Raw genomic sequence first — 26,345 nt, 5'->3', positions numbered from 1 at the left:
CAGGGACTAAGCCACTACCTAAAGACTATACATGGACTGACCCTGGACTCTGACCTCATAGGTAGCAATGAATACCCTAGTAAGAGCACCAGTGGAAGGGGAAGCCCTGGGTCCTGCTAAGACTGAACCCCCAGTGAACTAGACTATGGGGGGAGGGCGGCAATGGGGGGAGGGTTGGGAGGGGAACACCCATAAGGAAGGGGAGGGGGGGAGGGGGATGTTTGCCCGGAAACCGGGAAAGGGAATAACACTCGAAATGTATATAAGAAATACTCAAGTTAATGAAAACCAATAAATAAAAAAAAAAAGAGCAATGGCTGCTCTTCCAGAGGTCCTGAGTTCAATTCCCAGCAACCACATGGTGGCTCACAACCATCTACAGTGTGAACTGATGCCCTCTTCTGGTGTGTCTGAAGACAGCTACAGTGTACTCATCATATACATAAGATAAATAAAATATTTTTTAAAAAAAGAAAGAAAAACGTCTTTTGCAGTTAACATCAGATGGAAGCAGTAGGAACAATCTATTCTTAGTTACAAATAGCATCCTGAACTGGTAAGGATTTAACACGGAAAACTAGGAAGAATGTAGTCTTTTTTTTTTTTTTTTTTCAGAGCTGGGGACCGAACCCAGGGCCTTGCGCTTGCTAGGCAAGCGCTCTACCACTGAGCTAAATCCCCAACCCGGAGGCCTGCTCCTTTTAACATAAATGTTTCCATTTTGTATTGAGACTGAGTTCATGGTTGCTACTTTAACTGACCCTGAAGAATGTTACTAATAAGCCAAAAAGTTATTGTTGGATCACTTGTACCCTGTTATCTCAATGTTCTGAAACTTCCCTGTTCATCACCTGTCCACCACCCCTTACCTCGCTCAGGACCAATTAGCTTAAAGGTCAGCTGACGATACTCTGTCTAGTTAGTCAAAAATGCTGTACCACTCCCCTGTTTGCCTTTGAACTTTTGAACCTGGTTTTTAATATTAAAAAAAAAAAACCTGCCCTGAGGACAAACTGGTGCCACAATTAGGTTTTTCCTTCTTGTGGACCTGGACATCCAGTAGTGTGGTGTGGTATAATAAACCATTCTTACTTAACGGAGATTGGTGTACAAATGGTTTGTGTGACAATTCCCAGACCCCAACAGTCCTTTAGTTTCTTTCACAGCAAAGACACATAACTGAGCCCTTAGCATTCATCTCTGTCACTGAGGAGAGAGGAGGGGAAGGGAGGGAAGGAGAGGCAGAAGAGGTCTTGGAATTTCTGAATCTCAATGAATGGCCTTCTGTTTCTCACTTCTGTCCCTGCCCTACCCCCCAGCATCACACACAGCCTACCCTCCTCTGCCTCTGCTCCTGGGCCTACTGCTTGCTAATGGAACTGGAGAAACAGACAGACATACCGACATAAAAACATACGTCTAGCGTCCCTTCTTCAAAGCCATCCATGCTCCTCAGGCAACAAGATGACTCCTGGAACTTCCCTCCCAAGACTAAAGCCAAGAGTGATGGAGCGTGCCTGAGATGCCATCTATTAGGGAGCCTGGACCAAGATTGTAGGTTTGAGGCCATCTTGGGCTACTTAGGAAATTGCAGGCCACCTTGGGCTACACAAGTGGACCCTATCTCAAAAAATAATTACAGGGCTGGAAGTACATTTTTAGTTTCAGGATTCAGGAGACAGAGGCAGGCGGGTCTCTGTGTGTCTGAGGCTAGCTTGGTTTATACAGTGAGACCCTGTCTCAGATTTGTTTTTAAAAGTGGAGAGGGTGGACTGGAGGGAGGCCTCAGTGCTTATGGGTATACAGTCCTCTTCTGCAGAGGACTTGTGTTTATGTGTTTATGGTGGCTCCCAATCGCCTCTAACTACAGCTCCTGGGGATCAGACACCACCCTCTTATGGCCTCTGCATCCACATGTATACACAGACACATACATAATATTAAATATAAAACCTTTAAAAATAATAAAAATAAAGTTAAAATTAAAGAAATATTAAAAAATGAGGGCTGGCTCGATTGGCTTGCCAGCATACACAAATACCTGGGATTTTTTGGTTGTTTTTTAAGATTTATGTTATGTATATGACACTTGCTGGTATGTGAAAATCCTGTTCAATACAATACTTCTTACTAAAAAGGAGAGGGACAAAGACAGATGGGGTTATGGGAAGTTTGATAGATTTGAGATTTTTTTCCAGGAACAATAGTTGGCAAGCTGCAGTAACAAAAGTAGGCAACAGGTGGCAGCAGTAAGCCTTCAGTCTGACAACCAGACTGACCCAAAGAGCCACTCAGAAGCAAAGGGAGCTTAGCCACTGAAGGCATTTGTCACAAACCTGAAAACCCGAGTTCCATTCCTGGGACAGACAGACAGACAGACAGACAGACAGACAGACACACACACACACACACACACACACACACACACACACACAAAATTTAAGTGGCTAGAAAGAGAGTTTATTGGTTAAGAGCACTGGCTGACTGGCTGTTCTTCCAAAGGACCTTGGTTTAATTCCCAGAACCTATATGGTGACTCACAATCATCTATAAGTCCAGTGCCAGGAGTCTTCTGCCTCTGCAAGCAACAAGTATGTACCTTGGTACACAAACATTATCACTCTATAGACTAGGCTGGCCTTGAACTCACAGAGGTCTGCCTGCCTCTGCCTCTGGAGTGCTGGGATAAAAGGCCTTTGCCACCATATCCATCCTAGATTTTTTTTTTTAATTAAAAATATTTTAGGGGTTGGGGATTTGGCTCAGTGGTAGTTTGCCTAGCAAGCGCAAGGCCCTGGGTTCAGTCCCCAGCTCCGAAAAAAAAAAAAGAAAAAAATATTTTAAAAATACTTATTATTGAGCCAAGCAGTGGTGGTGCACTCCATTAATCCTAGAATTCAGGAGGTAGAGGCAGGCTAATCTCTGAGTTCAAGGTCAGCCTGATCTACAGTGATATTTCCAGGACACCCAGGGCTACACACAGAAACCTGTCTTGAAAAAAAAAACTAAAATAAAAGTATTTGTGTTTGTGTCTGTGTTTGCATGTGGGTGTCCAAGAAGACCAGTATGTCAGGGCCCCTGGAGCTGAAGTTATAGGAGGTTGTATTTGGCTGACGAAGAAGCTGGGAACCAATCTTGTCCTCTATAAGAGCAGAATACACACAAAACCCTTGAGCCTTTTCTCCAGCCCCAGCCCCTGTACTATTTCTTCCTCCTCTTCTTCTTCTTCCTCCTCTTCCTCCTCCTCTTCTTCCTCCTCCTCCTCCTCCTTCTCCTTCTCCTTCTCCTTCTTCTTCATCTTCTTCATCATCATCATCATCATCATCATCATCATCATCATCATCATCATCATCATCATCTGCTATTTTGAATGTGTAGGTGCCATTCAGGTGCTGGGCATAGAACCAGGTCCTCTGGAAGCAGCAGCCAGTCCTCTTAATAGCTGAACCATCTCACTTCAGTTTGCAGCTTTAAAAATAAGCAAAGGGGTTGGGGATTTAGCTCAGTGGTAGAGCGCTTGCCTAGTAAGGGCAAGGCCCTGGGTTCAGTTCTCAACTCCGAAAAAAAGAAAAAAAATAAAAACAAGCAAAAACAACAGAAAAAGAAACAACTTTTTGTGTGTGCTAGGGCGTGTGGAGCTCACAACTGTCTATAATTCCAGAGGACCCTAAGCCCCACTTCTGGTCTCTGAGACCAAGGAGGCATAGGCATAGGGCACAGATATACATGCAGACAAAATGCCCAAAAACATAAAAACAATTTAAACAGTAAATGTATCCTGATCTTTCGAAGGAACCAGTCGATTTCCAGCCTTGACAAGGGGCCTCATGACCTCTAGTCCAACCCCAGGGGCTCCAATGCCTGCTGCTGGTCTCTATGGAAAACTGCATCCACATGGCATACACTCACCCAGAAACACAGAAGCTACAAAATAGACTAAAGGAATATGCACTTCCCTCCACTGTGACGCTTGGTGCAGGTGCAGGGTCCGCCTGTGTCCAGGGCAGTTACTGAGGGGAGGAGAGGAGAAGCAAGCGGCTGTTCCTGGACCCTAGGAATGAGTGGAAGCTTTTTTTCACTAGGGTCCTACAGGAGCCAACAGAAGCTGCAGGGCACGCTTTGGCAGTAAACTCCAGGCTGTTTTCTATCTCTCCTTCCCTCTGAGATACCCTCCCTCCCACAGCATCCCACATCCCTATTAACCACACCAGGTCAGTATCTGTACAAGAGGCACTTTATTAACTGGCTGGAATGCAATTACGTAAGCACAGGGCAGGGCATACAAGAGAAGGGTGGGGCGCGATGGCACACAGGCAGGCATAGGAAAGCCTGGGCCTCCAGGCTGGGAGCCTCTGGTTTCCAACATCCTGGTATCTCACGGATAGCCATAGTGGGGTGAGGGGAGGGTCTTAGCATATGATAGGTAAAGTGAGGAACCAGTCTACTGGCCCCCAAGATTAAGAAGTTTGGCAAACAGAGTCTCTAGTTTCAAGTGAAAGAAACCAGATAGGCCTAGTTAACTTGGAATACACAACACACCCACACCTCATCCCCTGAAACCATCCCTTGGGTGAACTTCAGTTTCTTTCCTCTCACAAAGAGGGCAGTGTGTATTACTGGAAGAGAGAGGGGTGGGGAGGCAGACCCTATTTTCACTCATTTTCCAACCTCAAGTTTTCCGTTTGGAAGCCATCAGTCAAAGGTACTCTGTAGGATCTAAGTACAGAAGCCTGTTTTCCAGAGCCACTCCCAACCCCCACCACCGCTCTCGTTCCTTGCACAGGGCCCTCCTCCCGGATGGATGTTTATCTGGAAAACTCCTCCAGTTCTGGGTACACACTCCTTCCTGTGACCCCAGCCACCCCAGGCTGGAGGTGGGGTTACATGTGAAGGCACTCTTGGTGACTCCACTCAGCTATGGAGCCTGGTGGAAGAGAAGCAGGTGGGCCTCTTACCGTCTGTCTAGGCTGCAAAGGACTAAGAGTGAGACATGTTATTTGTTGGCCCTTAGGCGACATCAGCCAGTCGTGGAGATCCAGTTTTATTCTGGCTAGGAAGCTTGGAGCTAGTGTTCATTGAGCTCGTCTCATCCAGTCTTCCCCTCTTGGCCAGAAGGGTTACCGAAATACAAAGAAGTTGGCTGCACACATCCTCGGGCCATCTCCCATCCTCAACTTCAAGTCGCTTCGCCATATTGGCACCGTCTGAGCCAGCAAGGATTGGAGAGACCCATTCTGTCCCATTTCCCAGGGCTGCACCGAAAACTCCCAAGTGCCCTTTGGCATAGGACAGAGATGCCCCAATTCCTCTGGGTCCCTGGAAATGGGGACTCGGGGAGGGTGGCAGAGAGGCAGTGATGTGACGTTACACAAGTCTGATGAGCTGGGAACTGGGACCCAGCTGCACAGCAAGCACCGGATCACAGCGTCCTGAGAGGGCTGGGCGGCAGGCATCTTTAGGATTCTGCTACTTTCTTGTTGGTTTTATTCAGGAGTTTCTTGAGAGTGGAAGACATGAAGTAAGGCCTCTCGGCTGAGCCGTCGTTTCTCTCCAGATCCTCCACTGTGGACAGAGCCCCAAAGCACGTGATGTGAGAGGGAGTTGACAGGAAGGCGTGGGGGTTGGGGACGGGGAACAGGGGAACAGAGGGCCGTAGAGAAGCCTCAGGGTTAGAACGCAACACACAGGAGCACAGGGCGTGGCAGCAAAGGTCTGTTACCCAAGGTATTTAAGAAGCCGAAACAGAACAACGCCAGCCTCAAGGCCTGCTTTCACTACCTTAAGGTCAAGGCCAGCCTGGGCAACCGAGTGAGACATTGTCTCAAACTACAAAGTTAACAAGGCCAGGGCTTAGTTTAGTGGCAGAACACTTGCCTAGCATCCCCCAGCGAGGGGCTGGGGACAGCTACGGCCTAACATTACCCAGAGAGGGGCTGAGAGCGTGGCTCAGGGGCTGAGCCCCTGCCTAGTCCCCCCACCCTCCAAGAGACTGGGGGCGTGGCTCAGCGGCTGAGTCTCCGACTAAACGCCCCAGTGAGAGGATGGATGGGCTTTCGGCTCCGGGATAGGATGACTGCCTAGTTTTGCAAAAGAAAGGGATGAGGAAGGACTACAGGAGCCCCACGTTCCCAGTCAAAGAAGCACCATCACATGCACAAACCCGGTCTCCAGAGGCCCACTGGCCAGCTTGCCAGTCTCCCTCACTCTCTACTCCTCCTCAACTTCCTCCTGCTTGCCCGCCTGCGAACTCCCCTTCAATAGGATGTCTTTCAGCTCGGGCGACATGAAGTAGGGTCGCTCCTGAGAGCCGTCATTCCTCTCAAGGTCCTCACCTGGGCCCCCCAGGAACCAGCAGGGGTGGAAAATAGGGTGGTCAGGAAAGAAGGGGGTTGGAAAAGGGAGGCAGAGGAAAAAACGGAAAAGAAGCCAGCAGGCATGGGGGGGAGGAAGGGGAGGAGGAAGAAAAAGACACGTGGAGACCAGAGTTAGTGGCACCCATGAACCCTGCACTAGTCCCCAACAAAGCCAGAAATTTCAAAGCCACAGACCCAGGGGATAGAATATTCCAGCTATGTCTGGACAGGCGGGTGAGGAACAGTTAGCTTGAAGTGTGGTGAGGAGGCCAGGAAGGCATGCGTGGGCCTAGAAGGAACACCTCTGGCCCTGGGGGACTCTGGGGTGAGGGTGGCTTTGTGCTTTCATTAGAGGGAGGCATTTCCTGTCCTCTGGGGAGAAGGAAGTCAGGGCCCCTGGTGTGCTGAGATAAAGGGGTCACTCACAGAAACAGAGGAACAGTGTGTCCACGCACATGCCATAGACGCTGAAGAAGCCGTGCGCGATCAAGTAGGAGCCAATGATCACTGTCTATTCAAGAGAAAACATCGTTTTTCCAGCTGGCCCCATCACTGTCCTCCCTAGGCTGAGAAACCTCTTACTCTCATGAGCCAAGAGGCAGACTGTATTTACAGAATTCATGGCAATCCCCCTGCCTCATCTTTGAAACATCTGTTTACCTTTTACAAAACATTTGTGCAAGTATCTTGCTGGCATGTTTATATGTGTAGCCTGATAACCCAGAGCATCAGAAGTTGCCAGATCCTCTGGGGCTGGAGGTGAGGACTGAACCCAGGCCCTCTGCAAGAGTAACTGTCCTCTTAACTGCTGAGCTGTCTTTCCAGCCCTAAAAACATTTCCCTCTCAGCTTCATGTGTGGTTCATGCCTTTCATCCCAGCACTTGGAAGACAGAGGCAGGGGGATCTCTATGAGCTCAGGACCAGCGTGGTGTACACAGAGTTGCAATCTGGCCAGGATTACATAGTGAGACCCGGTCTCAAAATAAATCATTTATTTATTCGTCATGCCAATGTGGCTATGATGAGTAAATCACTTCCTGTTTTCCCTCATGTTTAGTTTTGATTCTAGGTACGGGCACAGGCACCTAAGAGCAATTGCTCAGGGAGGCCAGAAGAGGACATCAGATCACCTGGAGCTGGAGTTACATAGTCTAGTGCAGTCGCTGGGAATTGAACATGAGTCCTTAGCGAGAGCAACACTGCCCTCCTGCTGCACGGCTGCTGCTCCTGCAAAGGCCCTGGGGTCAATTCTCAGACCCGCATGGCAGTTCACAATCATCTGTAACCTCACATCCCAGGTCCAGAGAACATGATGCCTTCTTTTGGCCACCATGGGCATCGTGCATGCATGTGATAAACAGACACACATGCAGGCAAAACACCAAAACACATAAAAGTCAGGAAATCGGAAAAAGGGCTGGAGAGATGGCTTAGTGGTTAAGAGCACTGGCTGCTCTTTCAGAGGACCTGAATTCAATTCCCAGCAACCACATGGTGGCTCACAACCATCTGTCATGGGTTCTGATGGTCTCTTCTGGTGTGTCTGAAGCAACAGTGTACTCACATATATAAAGTAAATAAATCTTTTAAAAAACTAAACAATAAAAAAAAATCATAAAAAACACTAAAGGCTGGGTTGGGGATTTAGCTCAGTGGTAGAGCGCTTGCCTAGCAAGCGCAAGGCCCTGGGTTCGGTCCCCAGCTCAAAAAAAAAAAAAAAAACAAAAAAACAATAAAACAAAAAAACACTAAAGGCGGACTGACCCTGGGCTCCAACCTCATATGTAGCAATGAATAGCCTAGGAAGAGCACCAGTGGAAGGGGAAGCCCTTGGTCCTGCCAAGACTGAACCCCCAGTGACTGTGATTGTTGGGGAGAGGGCGGTAATGGGGGGAGGATGGGGAGGGTAACACCAATGTAGAAGGGGAGGGGGAGGGGTTAGGGGGATGTTGGCCCGGAAACCGGGAAAGGGAATAACAATCAAAATGCAAATAAGAAATACTAAAGTAAATAAAGATGAAAAAAAATTAAAAAAAAAACCAAAATACTAAAGACACACACCTTTAACTATAGCACTTAAGGGCTGGAGAGATGGCTCAGTGGTTAAGAACACTGACTGCTCTTCCAAAGGTCCTGAGTTCAAATCCCAGCAACCACATGGTGGCTCACAACCATTTGTAATGAGATCTGATGCCCTCTTCTGGTGTATCTGAAGACAGCTACAATGTACACATATACATAATAAATGTTTAAAAAAAAAAAAAAAACTATAGCACTTAAGAGGCCGGAGCAGGCAGGTGTCTATGAGTCTGAGGCTAGCCTGGTCTAAATATGGAGTTTCAAATCAGCCAAAGCTTTTGGCTTTAGACTTTTGTCTCAAAATAAAAAACAAAAACACAGAGTTTGAGGCCAGTCTGGTCTACATAGAGAGCTTCAGGTCAGCCAGAATATGTAGACAGATCCTGCCTCAAAACACAAGAAGAGAGCAGGGCAGTGGTGGTATATAGTCCCAGCACATGGGAAGCAAAAGGAGGTGGATCTCTGTGAACTGCAGGCCAGCCTGGTCTACAGAGCAAGTTCCAGATCAGGCAGGGCTACACAGGGAAACCCTGTCTCAAAAAACCGAACAAAATGGGGGGGCGGATACCCTAAATAAATAACAAAATAATATTTTCCTACAATAATAGTAATAATAAGACCTATTATTAATTATTATTAGGGCTGGCAAGATGGCTTGGTGACTGAAATGCTTATCACCAAGCCAGATGACCTGTGTCCAATCCCTAAAACATGGTTGGAGAACCAAATTTCCTACAAGTGTCTGAGAGTCTTTGTTTTCCTTCCACAAGTGCATCCACCCCGCACAAAGCAAACAAATGTTAATGACAGTAACTCTAGTGCCTCTCAAGGAAAAGTCCCTCCATCCCCTGCCTTGTATGCAGCCGGCATTCAGTAAAGATTTAGGGACCAAATAACCAATGACTGTTCCACCCCTAACCTTCACCAAAGGAATCTAAGCAAATCCCTACCCCTACCTACCACCCCTGACCCTCGTCTGTCCCCCAAAGGTGCTCACCAGTATGGGGACCCAATAATAATTGAGAGGTGGGGCCGTGTCTTGCACAATTCTGATCCGATGGGTGAAGAAGAAGAAGGCCAGGATGCCTGTGGTGGATGAAGAGACATGCTGAGTCCCCAAGGAAGGGCTCCGAGATTACCCGAGCCTGACACCACTTTACAGTCACTCCCAACTGACTCCCACATGCCAGTATAGACAGGCCCTTTGGCTCCACTCACCCACGCTACCCACAATCAGAAGTTTGCCCAACAGGAAGAGGAAGTCTGTAACTTTGTCCAGGACGGCCACCCTGTAGGGGAGAGTGAAGGGGCAGTGGGACGGTAGGTTCAGATGGGGAGAGGGGAGAGGTGAGGGGGGAGGCGCAATAAGTGGAAGACTGGTTGAGAAAGGGGGCTAGAGCAGGAGGAGGGCTGGGAAAGGTGAGATGGGAAAGGCAGGCTGGGAGATGAAGGGGTGTCCCCCTAACCTGATGATATTTCTCATAAGCAGGAAGAAGGCGTTCCTGGCTGAGGTGCAGAAGTTGGTGCCATAGATAGCAATCTGGAGTGAACAGAAGGAGATTTGAGGCCCAGGGGACGGAGATGGGGAATCCTCCCACCCAGGGCAGCAACTCGGTCCTGTCGTTCACCATGATGTAGGCATTCCTATTCAGGAATTTGATAAACTTCTCTAGGCACCAGAAGCAGCACTTGAGACAGACCATGAGGAACTTGGCAAACTTGTTCTGTGCAGCTGAAAGAGAAGGGAAGGTATGAAGGTAAGATGAGACCCCCCCCCCCCCCAGACGCCAGCAAGACAGCTAAGGACTTCAAAGTCTGAGGTGTGCCTGAACTACAAGGCCAACAACTTAGTGACACTGCCTCAGCGTAAGAAAATTAATCACACTGCCATCTCCAAGGATCAGGAAGTAAGATCATCCTTGGCTATTTAATGCTTTTAAAACAAAGCAGGAGGGGCTGGGGATTTAGCTCAGTGGTAGAGCGCTTTCCTAGGAAGCGCAAGGCCCTGGGTTCGGTCCCCAGCTCCGAAAAAAAGAACCAAAAAAAAAAAAAAAAAAAAAACAAAGCAGGGGTGGCGATGTATAACTTTAATCCAAGCCCTCAGAAACAGAGGCAGGTGGCTCTCAATATCAGAGTTTGAGGCCTGCTAGGACTCTCCAGAAAAAAGCTGCCTCAAAATAATACAAAACAAAACAGCCTTGCTAGCCAGAGCTGCTCTCCCTGGACCCACCCCGCCTCCAGATACCCAGGACTCCAAGCAGTTCACTTGACTTTTCAGGGGTTCACTTTGTTGCTCTGGCAGTCCTAGAATTGGCTCTGTAGACCAGGGCTGGCCTCGAACTCTCACAACAGCTCTGCCTGACTCTGGAGTACTGGGATTAACGACCCGTGCCACCATACCTGCCTTCAATTGGCTCTTCTACCTGCTCCTCTGCCACTTAGCCCCACCCCTTCCACAAGCGGCCCCACCCCTCAAGCATGACCCAATCAGGGGCTAAGTCCAGTCCCTCATTGAAGCTACAGGAATGGCAGAACCTTTCAGGCGCTGATCCAGGTACTCCAGCATCACTCGGATGATCTGCACGATGGCTAGGATAAGAGAGCCAAAAGCCAAGGAGCCCGTGTGGTACCTAGAATCAGAATCGCGGATCAGTGGCCCAAACAGATGAGGTCCCTGCATCCCTTCCCTTCCCACCCCAACGCTCCTCTTTACCTGAGTGCGCGGCCAAAAGCAGAGAAGAGGGGGAAGGCAGGCATGTCATCGGGCTTTCGCATAGCCCAGTAATAGGAGGCAAAGGCTCCAGCCAGTGTCACCTGGCCCAGGGCTAGCACGAAGTTGGCTAGCCAGAAGAACATGAATGCATTGAAGATCTGCAGGCCCAGCAGGGCACGGTGGTAGGTCGACTCGCCGCCATAGAAGGCAAACTGACAGCGGCCATTAGGACACTGGCGGCTCTCATTCAATGGGAAGGTCTGGGGGAGGGGTAAGGAGCCAGTGTCAGTTCAGAGTACACTGAGGTTAGATCAAGGGCTGGTCCTAGACGTAAAACTACCCATTAAAGAAGTTCAGAAAAAGGTGTTGGAGGCCTGGAGAGATGGCTCAATAGATAAGGGGACTTAAAAATAAGGACTTGAGGGGTTGGGGATTTAGCTCAGTGGTAGAGCGCTTGCCTAGCAAGCGCAAGGCCCTGGGTTCCGTCCCCAGCTCCGAAAAAAAGAAAAGAAAAAAAAAAAAAAAAGGACTTGAGTTCAAGTCTCCATTCCACTCATGAATAGGTGGGTGTGGCCATGTCCTAGCCTGTAGCCCCAGTACCATAGGGAGCTAAGATACCAGCTTAGCTCCGTATTTAGTGAGAGGTACTGTCTGAAAGGAATAAGTCTGAGAAAGGTAAAGTAGGACACCTCCACAGACACATATGTACACACACACACACACACACACACACACACACACACACACACACACTCCAGAATCAAGAAAAAGTTAGAGGGACAAAATGACATCAGATGAAAAAGTAAAACATGCAGGGCTGGGGACAGCCCACTGGATGAGCTCCTGACTTTGCCTGAAAAACTACCAGATCCAGTAAGGGCTTGAAAGCCCTACCCCACTCCGCCAAAAACACAGAGCAAAACATCAAGGGGAGGTTGCCAGGGCAGTCCTGTCCTCCCCACAGGGATAGGACGCCTACCTCTGGGTTGCAGGTTTTCCCCAAAAGTGGGCAGGGCGTGTCATCAACAATCTTGTACACGGCTACATTAGAGGTAGACAGGAAGCTGAAAGGTTCATTGAGGAAACCGAAAGCTGGAACTGAGAACCCAAGGTGTGGGGGGAACTCAGGAGTGCTGGCTCACCCTTGGAATCCTGAGACTGTGGAGGCCGAGGTGGGGAGGCCTGCTCAGTGACAAAGGTGCTTGCCACCAGGCCTAACGACCTGAGTTGGATCCCCAGAAATCCCCCCCCCCGCAGGGGAGTGCACAGCCCCCACATCGTGTCTTTAGACCTTTAGTACTGCTTCCCCCTTAACCAACATAAATGTAAAGTTTGTAAAACAAGAGCCACCGGAGGCAGGCAGGAGGTGCTCTTAGAAAAGGATCACACACCCATCACGAAGGTACAGCCCCACCGTCACTGCAGGGCATTTTAGGGACATCAGTCCCTGGGGACCCCAGACTAACAAGTGGTAGATACACAGAAGTGCTGGCCCAGTAGGCAATGCAGAGACACAAGAGGAAGAAAGTCACCAGTGGGTAGAGCATGGAGCACATGACATGTCCCACAGCCCTGGGGAGAAAGAGAAAGATGTCAAGCTCAAATGCCCTGGGCTGGGCCCCCCAGGCACACCCCTGGCTATCCAGGTTCCACCTGCTGGCTTCTTTGATGAGGGCTATGGCGATCAAGATCCTTTTGCGCAGAAAGATGAGTAACAGGATGATGACCACTTCCAGGATGCTTAAAATGATCACTGTGGAGAAGGTGGGTAGCCATCAGGATGGCTCATCAGGTAAAGACACTACACTCCCAAGAACCCATGGGAGAAGCAGAGAATTAGTGAGAGCTTCCTCTGTCTGATCTCCACACAGCAGGGTCTTGTTATAGACCACCCCTCTCAACAAGGGAATAATATACAATTTAACTTTTAAAAGTTAAAAGTAATAAGAAATGAGATTGATTTAAAAAAACACAATTAGGGCTGGAGAGATGGCTCAGTGGTTAAGGGCATTGACTGCTCTTCCAGAGGTCCTGAGTTCAATTCCCAGTAACCACATGGTGGCTCACAGCCATCTGTAATGGGATGGTCTCTTCTGAAGTGTCTGAAGAGAACTACAGTGTACTAACATATAAATAAAATAAATAAATCTTTGATTTCTTAAGAGCTGTGAGTAACCTGTTTTGGAGTCCCTCTTCCATCCCTCCATAAGCATGGGGGGAGGGGTGCCCCAACTCACTGAAAGCCATCCAAGTCTGCCTCAAGTGCAGGTACACTCGGAGGTCCGTCTGGAAGCCAAGGTCCACCAGGGAGACGTCGGAGCCTGCCTCTCCACGGAGTCTCGAGTACTCCGCGTAGCAGTGGAATATGCCTGCATGGAGCCACAAGTGCAAACGGTAACTTTCTTGACTGTGTTTTGAGACAGGGCAGTATGTAGAGACAGGTACTATGGAGCCCTGACTGGCCTAGAACTTAATAAATAGCCCAGGCTTGTGCTTGAAGAGTGGATGAGGAATGATTGGGTGTTAGGATGCCTCCAGTCTAATGACAGCCGACGCCAGCCAGGGACGGAGGCGCACCCCTTTAATGCCAGCACTTGGGAGGCAGAAAAAGGCAGACCTCTATGTAGCCACTTCCAGGCCAGCCAGGGCTATACCTGAGACCCTGTCTCAAAAAAACCAATAATATCACGTCACCTAAAATGCCAACAACAGCTCCAGCCATGATTAACATGAACAACTTTCTCATTGGTTTTTGAGACTATGTCTTACTATGTAGCAGGATCCATAGTCAAATTATGATCCCCCGACTCTGCCTCCTTGGCAGAAGACGACACACATGCACCACCATGCTAGTATGTCTGTCTTGGTATGTGGAGCCTAAGATGAAGGTTCCTTTCAGGAAGTTTAAAAGGAAGACAACCAGCACAAGGGCCAGGAACGGATCCGTGGGGAAAGACGTGTGCTGCCAACCCTGAATCCAATCCCTGGCACCCACATAGAAAAAGGAGAGAAACCGCTTTTGGAATTTGTCCTCTGACCTCTATATATGCATGCATGCAGTCATGCACATGTGCATGCACACAAACACACATAATAAGTGAACATAATATGAAAATACAGAAGAGCCAGGCAATGGTACCGAATGCACTCAGTCCCAGCACTCGGAAGGCAGCAGCGGGTGGAACTGAGTTCAAGGTCAGCCTGGTCTACAGGGTCAGTTCCAGGGCAGCCAGGGCTACATCGAGAAAGTCTTTCAACCACTCCCTCACCCCCACACCCCGCTAAAAAAAAAAAAAAACCCACAGAAGAAGAAAACTTAATCAGAACGTGAGACACAGGTTTGTGAGCCAGGCCTCTACCCTGTGCAGGCTGTCCTCTTGATGTGATCGTCACAATACTACGTTACTACCTTCTCATTGAGTTTCCGACCCAGAATACCAACTATTCCCATTGAGTGGTGGAAGTAATTAAACACAGGAGGCTTAGCCATGTGCCCCAGGACAGAGCTAGGAAGCAGCAAAGCTGGGATTTGAACTGGCACCTTGGGCACCACAGTGAGAAGCCTAGTCGCTGGGCTAAAGAGAGGTCTTCAGAATGCCTTTTGTTGTTGATGGAAATACCAAACTGGGCCCTGGGTCTCAAAGTTGAGAGGTAAGTTTTTATTCTTTTCTCTTTCTGTGGTAGAGGGGAAGGAACTGAAGGCCTTGCATGTGCTTGCATTGTGCCACCGAGTCACAAGCCCAGCCCCCCGCTGGGGGATTCTAAGAAGGGGATCTACCCCTGAGCCAGAGCCGTAGCACCTCTCTGGAGGGCTACAGGCACATGCCTGTGTTTCATGCCTGAAGCTGGGTTTCATCCATCCCCTCTTGACGGGCTCTGCTGCCCCCAGGTATCCACAGCAGTGGCACGAACCTCTCCATAAACACGTCAGGTAAACAGTGAAGAGCATCTGAAGGCTTAGGATGACTCGTTTGAAAGCTGTCGCCAGGGCAGCAGACACTGGGTACTCTGCGGACCTTAGGCAGGGAGAGGAGGAGGAGGGGGAGACGCACCATAGCCAAGTACCAGAATCACCATGACGATCATCACCCAGACCATGACGCCTGCCAGGAATCGCAGCAGGACAATGAACATGAGGCTCAGCAGCATGGCGATGACCAGACCTCTGGGGATGAGACGGGGGCATGAGTGACACTGTCCTTAGGCTCAGGGATGTGGTAGCCGGGGGACAGCCACCTTCCTTCCAACTCACATGACAATCCAGTACCAGGATACAGTGTAATCTTCAAAAATCTGCATGGCGAGCTGCCGGGCCTCTAGAACCTTGTTGGCCTTTCTAGGGTTGGAAGAGACTCAAGTCATACCCAGAGCAGGTCAGCTCCAGTCCCACCCCAGGATGCCAGATGCCACACACTAGAGGGCTGTCCTCTCACTTGGCACCCTCCACTAGATCTGTAACATTCTTCCTGGTGCCGTGTCCGTCCTCATAGGTCGTCTCATTGCCCACCATGAGGACCCCTTTGCTGGCATGGATGGCCGGGAAGCACCGCTGGGCCACTGGGGGACAGAAGGCGCCGTCAGAGGGAGTCCGTGCACATTCCCCCGTCTGCACCTGATCTTTGTGGGACCCCCAATACTCACAGGGTTTGCTGGGGATGATAACCGCTGGGCACTCCCCATCTCTGAGCACCTCAGCTACCCCCTGCAAGGAGAATGGGAAGAAGGGAATCCCTGAGGTGGGCCCCTTCCTGTGTCCACCACCCGAGCACCAAAGGGGTCTTTCTGCTCACTTTATTGTTCTTGAAGCCGGGCACACAGAACTGCTTGTAGTAGTCAAAGTCGCGAGAGTTGCGCGCACTCAGAAAGGTGAGATAGCGGTCTGGACACTGCTTCACGCAGATCTGGGGAAGCGCAAGGAAGGGATATGGAATCAGGAACGAGACCCCATCCAGGACCCGACACGGAGGCCCCACGTGATGCTTATGAGGGGAGCTACGGGAAACATCAGGCGGAAGAGGTGGAACGCGTTACCTGAGGGGTGGGACAGTGAAATTCCAGCAGGACCAGGGGGCTGGCACACTTCACGATGTTGAAGTAAAACAAGAATGGTTTGTCCCTGGGGTTGGAGGGTGAATAGAGTTGGTCAAGAGTTCTTAACTACTGGGCCCAGAGATGATTCAGGGGGTTAAGGCGCTTAACACTAAGCCTGCTGTGGTCTGCCAAGACCTCCATGTGGGTGTTGCTCTTAAATGCGCATAGGCAAATAAATAAACTCACGCATTTTTTGTTCCCTTTTGCCCACAGAACTCGCCCCGGCTATCAGTGGGGTAGATCACCTTCCGAGGGTCTCCATGGGTCCAGGCTGTGGAGAGACCCAGAGATAGATAGGCTCTTCACTTCTCAGCCACAGCACCACCCTGAATGGCAGTGGCTGTGCCTGCCCTGCCAGCACTCACCTATGATGCCCACAGCCACGTAGCCTACGATGGCCAGGAAGAGCAACACACAGCAAATGATATCCGTGCATCCCCTGGGGAGCAGAGCAGCATTAGTACATGTCACATTAAACACCCCCTTTTTATGAATAATCTGAAATGTGGACCAAGAATCCTGTGCTTTCCTCCCTGGTTGTTTGAGACAGGGTTTCTCTGTATATAGCCTTGGCTAGCCTTACACTCACTCTGTAGACCAGGCTGGCCTCGAACTCGAAGCAATCTTGTCTGTGTCTGCCTTCCGAATGCTGGCATTAAAGGTGTGTGCTGCCATGCCTGCACTTTTTTTTTTTCCCATTATTTGAAAACGGGACTCACCATGTAGCCTTGGCTGGCCCAAGACCTGCTATGTAGACCAGGCTGGCCTCAAACTCAGAGACCCATCTACCTCTGCCTCCTGAATATTTCGATTGAAGAAGTGTGCCACCACACCTGGCCTATGTTCATTTTAAAAACTTTTAATTTTTATACTTACGTGTATGGGTGTCATAACCTCACAGTGTGTGTGCCTAGTGCCCATGGACTCCAGAGGAGGGCATGAGGTCCCCTGAACCCTCAGCCATCTCACCAGCCCCAAGTCATATGAATTGTGCTGCTTCTAAATGTCCTAATTGTGTGTGTGTGTGTGAGAGAGAGAGAGAGAGAGAGAGAGAGAGAGAGAGAGAGAAAGAGAGAGAGAGAGAGAGAGAGAGAGAGAGAGAGACAGACTCCTTTTTTTACCCACTAAACATTTCTTCCGGCCTTAAGTTTTATTGTTTGGGTTTTTTTTTTTTCAAATCTTTTTTCTTTTTTTTTTTTTGGTTCTTTTTTTCGGAGCTGGGGACTGAACCCAGGGCCTTGCGCTTCCTAGGTAAGCGCTCTACCACTGAGCTAAATCCCCAGCCCCCAAATCTTTTTTCTTAAGGCTTATTTTTTATGTGTGGGAGTGTTTAATCGCATCACATGTGTGCCTCGAGCAAGGCCACAAACTCAAGTTGCAGGTGGTTGTAAGGCACTGTATGGGTGCTGGGAACAAATCCTGGTCCTCTAGATTTGCAGCAAATATGTTTAATGGCTGAGCCATCTCTCTGGTCCTACACTTTTCTATGTGCCTGTGCACAGCCGGAAGCCAGAAGAGTGAGCTGCCTGGAGTTACAGGCATTTTGAAGGTACCTGGCTTGCTATGGAGGAGCTAAGATCCAAACTCCAGGCCATAGGAGTGGACAAGCGCTCTTAACCACTGAGCCATCTCTCCATGTCGCCATACTTCTCAATCCACAACACTTAAAAACAAATCCATCTCTGTCTCTCTCCTCTCTCTTGTGTGGTGTGTGTGGTGGGATGGGGGGGTCTAGTGGGGGGGGTGTTTGGTGTGGGGATGTGGGTGGTGTGGGGGTCGGGTGTGTGTGTGTATGGTGTGGGGGTGTGTGTGGTGTGGGGATGTGTGTGGGGGGGTGGTATGGGGGTCAGGGGTGTGTGTGCAAATGTATGCTCGTAACTTTGAGGGGTTCATTTCCTCTCACCATTATGCAGGTCCCAAGGACTGAATGGCAGTTGTCAGGCTTCCTGGCAAAGGCCTTTACTTGCCGAGCCACCTTATGACCCTTTTCTGTTTATTTACTCATTTAACACAGGGTCCCACATACTCAGGGCTCTACTCAAAGTTGCTATGTAGCCAAGTTCACCCTGAAGCCCTGAGGGTTCTGCCTCCACTGTGTGCTTGGGTTGCCTCCTCATCCCTGTTGAGCTTACTCAGTGCGGGAGTAGAAGGCAGGGCTTCCTGCATACTGGGTAAACACTCTATCAGCTAACCATATCTCCAGTCCTGGCTTTAAGAAAGCAAAAAACCTGGGGCTGGAGAGATGACTCAGTGGTTAAGAGCACCCCTGCTCTCCAGAGGTCCTAAATTCAATTCCCAGCACCCACATGGCGACTCCTCTGATGCCTTCATCTGGCATGCAGGTGTGCTGGCAGACAGAGCACTCATACGTTAAAAATAAATAAATAAATAAATAAATAAATAAATAAATAAATAAAAATTTTTACAAAGTCCGAGGTGCTGCAAAATTCTCTCAGTGAAGAACCACTTGTTGCAGGTTGAGTGTGGTATGCACCTCTTCAATCCCAGCAAAGACAGGTGGATCTCTGAGTTGGAAGCCAGCCTAGTCTACATAAGGAGTTACAGGGCCATGTAGAGAAACCTTGTAACTTTGTCTCAAAAACAAAACAAAACAAAAAACAAACAAACAACCCCACCGCCCCTCCCCCAAAAACCACCACCACAAACCTCACGCAGGACTGGAGATATGGTTAGCTGACAGTGTTTACCCAGTATGCAGGAAGCCCTGCGTTCCCCTCCCGCACTGAGTAAGCTCAACCGGGATGAGGAGGCAACCCAAGCACACAGGAGGCTCACACCTTCAACCCCACCAACTCTGAAGCAGAAGCAGCTGGACCTTTGTGAGTTTGAGGCCAGCAAATCACATCCAGGACAGCCAGGGCGTTGTTACACAGGGAAACCCTGTCTTGAAAAACCAAAGCAGACCAAACCAACCCAGGACCTGCTGCTCTCCTCTTCTGGAGGGCATGGGCTCAGTTCTCAGCCCCTACATGGTGGCTCTTAACCGTCAGTAACGACAGCAAAGGGTCTGATGCCTTCTTCTGACCTCAGTGGGCAGCACACATGCATGTGATGCACATACATACATACATGCACACAAACACACATGTAAAAAAAAACAAAACAAATCTCCCAGGAAGAAGGCCTTGAACTATTTTTTTTTTTTTTTTAAATAACTAGCCAGGGAGTGGTGGCCAGCCTGGTTAAAGAAGAAGTTCCAGAATGGCCAAGGCTACACAGAGAAGCCCTGTCTCAAAAAACAAATATATATATAATATTTATAATACACACACACACACACACACACACACACACACACTAAAAGAGATAGTTCTCAGTTTAAAAGCACTAAGTTTGATTCCAACCGTTCACCTGGAGACCCACAACCTTCGGTAACTTCAGTCCAAGAGAATCTGACCCCCTCTTCTCCTCCTTGAATAGCAGCCAGCCACAGCGCAGACCACAGACATAAAGGTAGGAAAACATCTCTACAGTTCCAGGGGCTCTGAGACCCTCTCTCATCCTCCATATGGTGCGATGCAGACAAAATGTTCATGCACATAAAATTAAATCTAAGAAGGAATACTAAGCAGAAGCTGGGTGTAGCAGTACATACCTTTAACCCAGTGCTCTTTTTAAATTAATACTTTTATTAATAATTTGAGAATTCCATACAATAGATCATGAGTGTATCAATACCTCTTCCCTCCCCCAGGCCTTGAACTTTTGATCCTCTTGCCTCTTAAGTAGCTGGACTCACAGAACTTGAAAGGCACTTATTCAGCTCAAAATAGTTTTGTCTATGTGTACAAGGCTCACGCAGAGGCAGGTGGGTCTGCGAGTTCAAGGCCAACCTGGACTACATAGAGAGTTCCAGGACGGCTAGGGCTACACAGAGAGACCCTGTTTCGAACACAAATTAACAATCACCCCAAACTAAACAAACAAACAAAAAGATGGGGTGGGAATAGCACCCAGTGGTGGAGCCCTGGCTTAGTACTGAGGCAGGGGAGTGGGGGTGAGGGAGGTGGCCATGGTGATGGCTCAGGAGATGGGAGTGGACTATTTTGGATCTTTGGGACACATAATGAAGAAAACCAACTCATACAAGATGTCCTCTGACCACCACACCCGTACATGCAGGCAGGAGCGCACATAAATAAATGTAAAAAAGAAAACGATCTGTGTATATGTGCACAATGCATGCCTAGTGTGTGCGAGGCTCAGTTCTATTCCAGGCTCCACTAGGAGTCGTCTAGGACCTTACGGGAACTAGGTTTTGAATCACTGAACATTGCAATGGTTATCCTGCTTTGCTAGAGTACACACAATGGGACACATCTCCCCTTCCTTCCCTCGTGCCCAGGAGGGAAGTGTTTTGTTTTGTTTTTTTTTTTTTTTTTTTTCCGGAGCTGGGGACCGAACCCAGGGCCTTGCCCTCGCTGGGCAAGCGCTCTACCGCTGAGCTAAATCCCCAACCCCGGGAAGTGTTTTTACCTGTTGTAAATGGGTCCTTTAAAGGTGGGGTCATATTTCTGAGGCGTCCCTGAAAGTCAACAGGATGAAGTAGGGTGAGAAAATGATACAGACATCAGAAGATGCTGGCTCCTAAGCCATCAGGAGCTCTTAATTGTATCTGCATCCTTCCAACAGGGGACTACACCCAAGGTCCGAGGTCATCAGACCATTGTCCGTGGTCTGATTCGTCAGCCGGCTGTCACCCAAGAAAAGTGCCTGAAAGGGCTTACAATGACCAGAGTAAACAACACAAAGCTCTCTGTGGAGAGGCACTGGTGTTCTAGGGAAGCGTGCCGGCCAGGTCCTCCGTAGAGAAGAGTGGAAGGGTGTCTGTGGCAGCTGTGGGGACCACTGGGGTGATGGAATCTAGCATGGGGACCGCGACTCAAGTGCAATCCCTTTCACCTCCCTTTTGCAACCTTCCTTGCCAGTTCGCGGTCCCCGCTGCTGCCCCTGGGGTGCCTAAGGAAAGCTCGCGTACCGTGCTTCCCGTAGTAATGCTGCGAATCCTTCCCCATTCCTGCGGTGCAGCCCTGACGGCGCCCGGGCTGTCGGAGCTCTCCGGGACACAGCCGCCACCCGCTGCAGCTGCTCCAGGACAGCCCAAACCGGTCGGACAGGCCTCAGCCAAAGAACCAAGGGGAGGGACCGTGCCAGGGGGCAGAGCCGGGTGGGGCCGCAGCTGCTACTGCCACTCATTGGCAGGCCAGATTTAGCCCTCCCTGCCCCCACCTTTACCCAGCCCCTACCCTGGAGCCTGAGGTGCCTCTGGTTTTGTCCTCCACCCACCCACTTTCCACCTACCCAAGAGGCAATGTATCCAGGGACACCTCTAAACCCTAAAACATCACCTAGACTATTCCACCCTGCAGGACGGAAACTGAGGCACAGGGAGGAAGGAAAACAGCAGACACCAAAGAGAAGGCATTTGGTCTAAAACTCAAATAAATGGATGAATGGGGGGGGGGGTCGATTGGCCCTTTATTTATCTATTTATTGAGTGTCATAGCTTAGGCTTGTGTACAACTCACTGTTCCACCAAGCATAACCTTAACCTACTCATCTTGTGTCTCCACCTTCCCAGTGCTGGGATTAAATTAGGCTGTTTATTAGGCGATGGGAATGGAACCTAGAGCTTCTCACCTACCAGGCAAACACTTAATGAATCAAGTTACAACTCTAACCCTTACTCTGGATTGGATGTTTGTAACAAAAGCTCACTGTGTAGTCCAGGCTGGCCTGGAACTCACTATCCTCCTGACAATTGTAGCACTTAGCTGCTCAAGTCCAACCCCTTGAAAGTTTGGATTTCCTAATTTATTTTTAGATTTATTTAGCTTATTTTATGTGTATGGGTGTTTGCCTGTGTGCACACATGTTCTCTATGTGCATGTGTGGTGCCCGCTGACGTTAGAAGAGGGCATCTGATTCTCTGGAACTGGAGTTACAGACTCTTGAGAGCCACACCACCATGTGGGTACTGGAAACCCAACCCAGGTCTTTCACAAGAGCAGCAAGTGCTCTTAACCACTGAGCCACCTCTCCAGCCCCCTTATTTATTAACTGGTTTATTTTGATACAGAATCTCACTATGTAGCCTTGGCTAGCCTCTAACTCTCAAGGAGCCACCCACTTTGGCCTCCAGAGTGCTGGGATAAAAGGCACAGGCCAACTTGTCATACATATATAATTTTTAATTTGCTATTTATGTGTATGATGTATGTATATGGGTTGGTTAGTTAATTTGCATAAATCTAAGAGGTCAGCCTCTCCAATCTCTCAAAACAAGAAATATCTGGCTAGATCAAATGTAAAATCAAGTTCAAGAGTCTGGGATACAGAGTCCCACAACTACTGCTGTAGGAAACACCAATCCTGGCCTCAGAGATTGGGCACAGGAGGCCAGGGGGGAAGCAGCTAGCACTAGGGCTGCAAAAATGGAAACGTCTAGTTCTTTGGAAAGTCAGTTATCTCAAATGATGGTTTGCTGGGGCACACAGGTGAAAGGAGGTCTTGCTAAAGCAAACACGTGAAAGAATGTTTTCCTGAGGCAGACACAGGTGAAAGGATGTTTTGATATAGCAGACACAAGAAAGGATGCTTGATGGAGCATAAATATGACCCCACCAACAGCGGGAGACGAGCTTGGTTTGGTTACTCTGCCTTGATACTCTTTGCTAACGACTCTCGAGTATTGGTTCTCCTTACATAGCATTGTTAAGCTCAACTTGTGTTAATGCCCCCAATGAGAGAAACTCACCAAAAAGGGTGGTTCCTGCAACAGCTTTCTGCTTCTGGTTGCTAAAAGGACTGGACTGTAGCTGCTTGTTCGTGCCTGGTATCTGCCTGCCTAGAGGACTGGTCTGCTACTGCTGAGTCGTATTTGATGTTTGCTACAGGACTGAACTGCTGCCAAAGAAGATCATGCTTGCCCCAAAGAACTGTTGCTAAACAGGTCCACTTCTTCCACATCCTAGTAACTTTTCTCTTCAGTCTTCAGTCAACGTAGGGGCCAGCAGCAGGTGCCAGTGTGGGGCATACAGCTGGAGTAATGCTATACAATTGGCATAAAGGTATCCACACAAATTTAAGTATACTGTACATTTCCATAAGGGTATTTAATCCACCAGGAAGTGCACTGAAGAAACAGGTATGCCATTGGTGTGATTGTGATGTGTACATTACCATAGGACATGTAATGTGTGCATGGTGAGAGTCACTGTACCTTCAACTCTACTACACACACTCAAACCAACCACCAAGCCACACTGGCGCATGGCTTAGAGGTGTACATCCCTACCTAGAATTCCCTAGTGAAGGACGGGGTGGGGGTGGTTCAGTGGTAGAATCCCCCAATGATGGGGGCATGGCTCAGTGGCCAGACTTACGACTGCCTAAGATTTGAAAGCACTGAGCATTCTCACACAAAAACCATGAATACCTACAGCAGCCGCCTCCCAGCCCAGCACACCCAGCCAGGCCCTGCACTCTCCTCAGTTGTCCTTAGAAAAAGGCCACCTCCCCTCCTCTGGCTCACTGTAAGGAAGCCTTAGGTGACCCCTAAGCCACAGGCTTCAACAAACAGGCAGGGCCAAAAGCTTCCAGACTGAGGTTGACCAGAACTCCCAAAGAAGCTGTTTCCCAAAGCCCCAAGCAGCCTTCACACAGCTAGGTACGCCTCGACTAGGTTTAGCAGTGGACAGAGTAGATTCGGTCCCAGGCTACAAGCAGCTTCTGTTCCCAGCTAGACAGTGTGAGCGGTCGCCCCACCACCACATCCTCAATGACAGCCCTCTAGTTGCTCCCTCCCACGGATTCATCCTGAGCCCACAACTCTTCACAGAGGCCTCAGGTTCACCTTATCCTTGTCAAGGTCACATGCAAACCTCCATCTCTCAGCTAGGACCAGCAAGGTGATGACTGCTCCTTCCACGCCGGGCTCAGGTCAGAGCCCAGTGAGTCTGTCTCCTACCCAGTTCCTTTGAGATAGAGAGCTTAGTAGCTTGATTTCTGTAAAGCCTTAGGTTCAATCCAGTCCTCAGCAAACTCTTTCCCCTAAATGCTGGGCTTGGTGGCCTACAACTGCACCCATCATCTGAGAAGCTGAGACAGGAGGAATGCCTTGAGTTGAGGCCACCCTGAGTTACATAGCTAAACCCTGAATTTAAAAAAAATTTAAACCCTTGGGGCTGGAGAGGTGGCTCAGTGGTTAAGAGCACTTGCTGTCCTTGCAGAGGATGGGAATTTAGTTCCCAGCTCCCACATGGCAGCTTCACCTGTAGCTCGAGTCCAGGAGACAAGCCATCCTCTTCCTACCTCTAAGGGGACCATGCAGGAACATGATGAATAAGCATGCAGGCACTCACACATGCACATAAACCACAAAAAAGTAAATAAGTGCTTTAAAAACTCTATGTGTGTATTTATTTATTGGGATGGGGTGGGGTGTTCAAGGCACAGTTTCTTTGCGTAGCCCTGGCTATCTTGGAACTCAGATCTGCTTGGCTCTGCCTCCAGATGCTGGAATTAAAGGCATGCACCACCACTGCCTGGCTGTGTTTTAAACATTTTATAACCCCTGAGCAGGTCACTGTAGCCCATAGCTGTAATCCCAGCACTCTGGAGGTAGAGGCAAGTGGACCTCCTGAGTTCTGGGCCAACCTAGTCTACATAGGGAGTTCTAACTCAGTGCTACACAGTAAGACAATGGTTTTTTGGTTTTTTGGGGTTTTTTTTTGTTTTGTTTTTAAAACAAAAAAAAACAAAAAAAAAAAAAAACACCAAAGCAAAACAGAAACTAAACCAAGAGTTTAAAGCTGGCCCCGTGTCCCACACCTGTGACCCAGCATTATGAAGGTGCCCTGGGGAAGATGCATAGCTGGCCTCAGCTATACAGTAAACTGAGGGCCTACTACATAGAAGGTAAGCCCCAGCTACAGATTTTCAGTCCACAGATAAAACAAGTCTTTAAGTCAGCAGGCCTGGGATGTAGGTGGAAGTCAATAAATTTAACCTTGCCCTGACTCAGAGGCAATAAATTCCACAAGAATTAATCATGCTAATATTAAAAAAAAAAAACAAAAACCCAAACTATTAGAAGCATGAAGAAACTGCAAGAAACTGTGTCTTTGACAGGGAGGCCGGCAGACGGAGTGGGGAGCAAGATAAGGGAGTATTCGATGATTCTGCTGTCAACTGGGGTCCCTGACCCAAGGGACAGCCACATGAAGACAGGTACTGTGTCACCCTCTTTACCTGGGGAACCCATCCCTGCCAGGCCTCCTACACTGTCCACCCCCAGTTAGGTTTGATGGGCAGGGGGAAGCCACTGAGAGTGACTGAGCAGTAGCATAAACCTGTGAGGGAAGGAAACGTCTGTGTAGTCTAGCAGCTGACAGCTCTCTCTGTTACAGAAAGATAGAACTCAGATTAACCTTCAGATAGAATTGGGATTGCGGGGACTGGGAGCGGTGGGATGGCTCAGAGGTTACAGGTACTTGCTGCAGAGACCGATGACCTGAGTTCCATCTCCAGGCCTCGAATGCTGAAGACAAAGAACTGACTCCTGCAAGTTAGCCTCTGACCTCTGACCTCTGACCTCCGTGTGATGCCATGAAATAAACGAGCATGCCTGCCTGCAGGCCCACACACACAGAATAGATAGATGTAATTTCACGTAACTGTAGAGAAGGCACCGGGACGGACTTGGCTCCAGCCTGGTACCGAGGCCTCTCAGGAAAAATTGAGAACATTCCTGGCACAGTCTAATGGGTTCCAGTAACCCTCATTAAGCTCAGCTGCTTGGGGAAGGGAAGCTGGATGAGAGAGGAGGGGAAGCTTGCAAGAGTTTCTGATCATGGAGGCTGGTTCACCCACTGCAGGATGGGAGAGGCCTGGGTCTTTGCAACCACAAAACCAGACAATGTGAACAGAAAGCTGAGTGTGAGAGTGGGGAGGGGAAGTGGCTAAGGCCCCTGTTTAGGAGGTATGAAGTCCTTCTCCACTCCTAGTGCAGAATACACACGTGCTCTGCGCTTCATGTCAACCCTTGGGAAAAAGAGGTAGGAGAATGGGAAGTTTGAGGTCACTG

The 26,345-nt window shown here is 49.1% G+C and overlaps 1 protein-coding gene and 1 long non-coding RNA gene across 16 annotated transcripts in view; both read right to left on the bottom strand.

Annotated features, from left to right (window-relative positions):
- Positions 1–2,438: 2,438 nt before the first annotated feature.
- Positions 2,439–4,051, bottom strand: LOC148003983 (uncharacterized). The gene is made up of 2 exons (XR_015627548.1): positions 3,910–4,051; positions 2,439–3,468 (listed from the first exon to the last, which is right to left on the bottom strand). It is a non-coding gene; the product is annotated as an uncharacterized LOC148003983 (long non-coding RNA).
- Positions 4,052–4,216: 165 nt separating this feature from the next.
- Positions 4,217–26,345, bottom strand: part of Slc44a2 (solute carrier family 44 member 2) — a 34,701-nt gene continuing 12,572 nt past the window's right edge. The window contains exons 1-23 of one of the 15 annotated variants that reach the window (XM_087562671.1): positions 21,237–21,355; positions 20,735–20,783; positions 16,603–16,676; positions 16,424–16,508; positions 16,178–16,262; positions 15,937–16,047; positions 15,788–15,848; positions 15,580–15,703; positions 15,399–15,482; positions 15,059–15,311; positions 13,384–13,515; positions 12,800–12,899; positions 12,626–12,718; positions 12,126–12,210; positions 11,147–11,406; positions 10,969–11,063; positions 10,062–10,165; positions 9,900–9,973; positions 9,652–9,722; positions 9,431–9,519; positions 6,780–6,864; positions 6,161–6,332; positions 4,217–5,562 (exon numbers count right to left, since the gene is read on the bottom strand). In XM_087562671.1, coding sequence (XP_087418797.1) covers positions 6,208–6,332; positions 6,780–6,864; positions 9,431–9,519; positions 9,652–9,722; positions 9,900–9,973; positions 10,062–10,165; positions 10,969–11,063; positions 11,147–11,406; positions 12,126–12,210; positions 12,626–12,718; positions 12,800–12,899; positions 13,384–13,515; positions 15,059–15,095 — 1,350 coding nt within the window. In that variant the 5' untranslated portion in view covers positions 15,096–15,311; positions 15,399–15,482; positions 15,580–15,703; ... (5 more) ...; positions 20,735–20,783; positions 21,237–21,355 and the 3' untranslated portion in view covers positions 4,217–5,562; positions 6,161–6,207. Of the gene's footprint in view, positions 5,563–6,160; positions 6,333–6,779; positions 6,865–9,430; positions 9,520–9,651; positions 9,723–9,899; positions 9,974–10,061; positions 10,166–10,968; positions 11,064–11,146; positions 11,407–12,125; positions 12,211–12,625; positions 12,719–12,799; positions 12,900–13,383; positions 13,516–15,058; positions 15,312–15,398; positions 15,499–15,579; positions 15,704–15,787; positions 15,849–15,936; positions 16,048–16,177; positions 16,263–16,423; positions 16,509–16,602; positions 16,677–20,734; positions 20,784–21,236; positions 21,356–26,345 lie in introns of those variants that run through there. The other 14 variants (XM_087562674.1, XM_087562663.1, XM_087562664.1 and 11 more) reach the window with 14 other exon arrangements.

The sequence above is a fragment of the Rattus norvegicus genome, chromosome 8 (genome assembly GCF_021556685.1).
Source record: "Rattus norvegicus strain SHRSP/BbbUtx chromosome 8, alternate assembly SHRSP_T2T, whole genome shotgun sequence".
NCBI classification, from domain to species: Eukaryota; Metazoa; Chordata; class Mammalia; order Rodentia; family Muridae; genus Rattus; species Rattus norvegicus.
This window is presented reverse-complemented; position numbering and strand designations above follow the sequence as displayed.